The sequence below is a fragment of the Buceros rhinoceros genome, unplaced genomic scaffold (genome assembly GCF_000710305.1).
Source record: "Buceros rhinoceros silvestris isolate BGI_N320 unplaced genomic scaffold, ASM71030v1 scaffold4448, whole genome shotgun sequence".
In the NCBI taxonomy this organism is placed as follows: domain Eukaryota; kingdom Metazoa; phylum Chordata; class Aves; order Bucerotiformes; family Bucerotidae; genus Buceros; species Buceros rhinoceros.
In genome coordinates this window covers 13,183-14,801 of record NW_010428437.1, presented here as the reverse complement: position 1 = coordinate 14,801, position 1,619 = coordinate 13,183, and the positions used below count along the sequence as shown (strand labels likewise).

General features: G+C 49.3%; 1 protein-coding gene across 1 annotated transcript in view; it reads left to right on the top strand.

Moving 5' to 3' along the window:
* Positions 1-1,619, top strand: part of DHX37 (DEAH (Asp-Glu-Ala-His) box polypeptide 37) — a gene marked incomplete at both ends in the record, with an annotated part of 15,339 nt that overhangs the window by 2,215 nt on the left and 11,505 nt on the right. Inside the window, 3 exons of the mRNA XM_010142255.1 lie at positions 8-109; positions 617-765; positions 1,529-1,618. Of these exons, the coding sequence (XP_010140557.1) occupies positions 8-109; positions 617-765; positions 1,529-1,618 (341 nt within the window). The remainder of the gene's footprint in view (positions 1-7; positions 110-616; positions 766-1,528; position 1,619) is intronic.

Here is a 1,619-nt window from a genome sequence, read left to right as displayed (position 1 = left end):
GGAGCAGCAGCCAGCTGGTCCCACTGCACCGGTTTGCCAGCCAGCCCCCGACAAAGCACCTCGCAAGCCTGCGGTTTTCGTTCCGGTGGAGAGGTCTCCTGAGATTCAGGTGCGGCTCTGTGAGCAGTGACGGGCTGACCGCGGGGGCTGGACGTTCCGGGATGTTACGCTGCAGACACAGCAGCGTTACCACTGTCAGCTCTCCGCTGTGCTCTGTCTTAGGCTGCATCCGTTTATTGCACTCGCTGTAGGCAGGACCTTGTGTGGAAGTGGGAAAAGCGAAAAGCCCTGTGTGTGTCTGAACAGAGGAGGGGGAGCTGTGAAACAAGCTTTTCCTTGAAGTGCTCGATTGATAAACTTGCAGGACTCTGAAGTTTCACCAGTTAAAGTGCAGGGCTTGCCACCTGCTTTCTGGGAAGCTGCTCTGCTGACTCCAGTTCTTGGACGTGCTGGTGTGTTATTAGGTGGTTTAGAGCTTTTCGAGCCACCAAGTTTGCAGAACTCCCTTTTGAGGTTTTTCTAACTGGAGGAAGGTAACAGTCTTCAATCCCAGGGAAAGCCAAAGAGACTGAACAGTGCAACTAAAATACTTAGTTAAAGTTTTTTTCTTCTTTAGGAAGCAAGACTAAAGCTTCCAATCCTTGCTGAAGAGCAAGTCATCATGGAAGCCATTAGCGAGAACCCCATTGTGATCATCTGTGGAGAGACGGGAAGTGGTAAAACCACCCAGGTCCCTCAGTTCCTCTATGAAGCCGGCTATGCCAGGTATAAGGTGTCTTTTATATGCAGCAAATGTTTCTGGAAAAAGTCAATCTGAGCTCAGTCACTTCTGATGCTCTTTCTTCTGACGTGGCTGAACTAAACGTGGTCTTTTCTGTGCTGTGGTAGTGGCCATGCTGAATGGGCTTTTAAAAAATCTGAAGGGAATAAGACTCACTTGCAAAAGTCTCTCCAGATAAACAATCTTTTGAAACCCCTAAGGTAAAAATTCCTTCAAAGCCACTGGCCTGTTTTTCACAGAGGGCTTGTGTTGTCTGCCCACCCCGCATAGTTTAACCTCTGATTACTGAGGTTTCATTTCACCTTTGCAAGAAATTGTCCATGTTTGTTAAGAACATCTCTGAAAGTAGCTGTGGCTCGTCTGGTGCTGTTGGTAACATTTATCAGCTTGGGCACCTCATAAAATGCTTCTCTCAGCCTGCATCAAGGTGCATCCAGCTCCTCTGCTGCCCAGCCTGAGTTCTGAAAGGGACCCACTGTCAGAGGGGTGTCCAGGGGGACAGGCGCAGTGAGCGGGAATTACAGAGACAGCATTTGGGGAAAAAAGTCCTGTGATACCTGTATCTTCAGAGCAATACTCACAAGAGTCACCCCAAAGCTTTCTGTCATCTTCTAACTAAAAGTGACACTCTGGGAGTGATGCTACTTCATTTAGAACCACGGTGCAGAAATCCCCTTGTCATCTTTCTAACATTTCTCTCTTCCAAACAAGCAGCCAAACAACCTCTCCTTTCCTTCACCCCTCCAGTTCAAACGGTGCTATTGGGATCACCGAGCCTCGGCGTGTGGCCGCGGTGTCCATGTCGCAGCGGGTCGCTGAGGAAATGAGCATGTCCCAC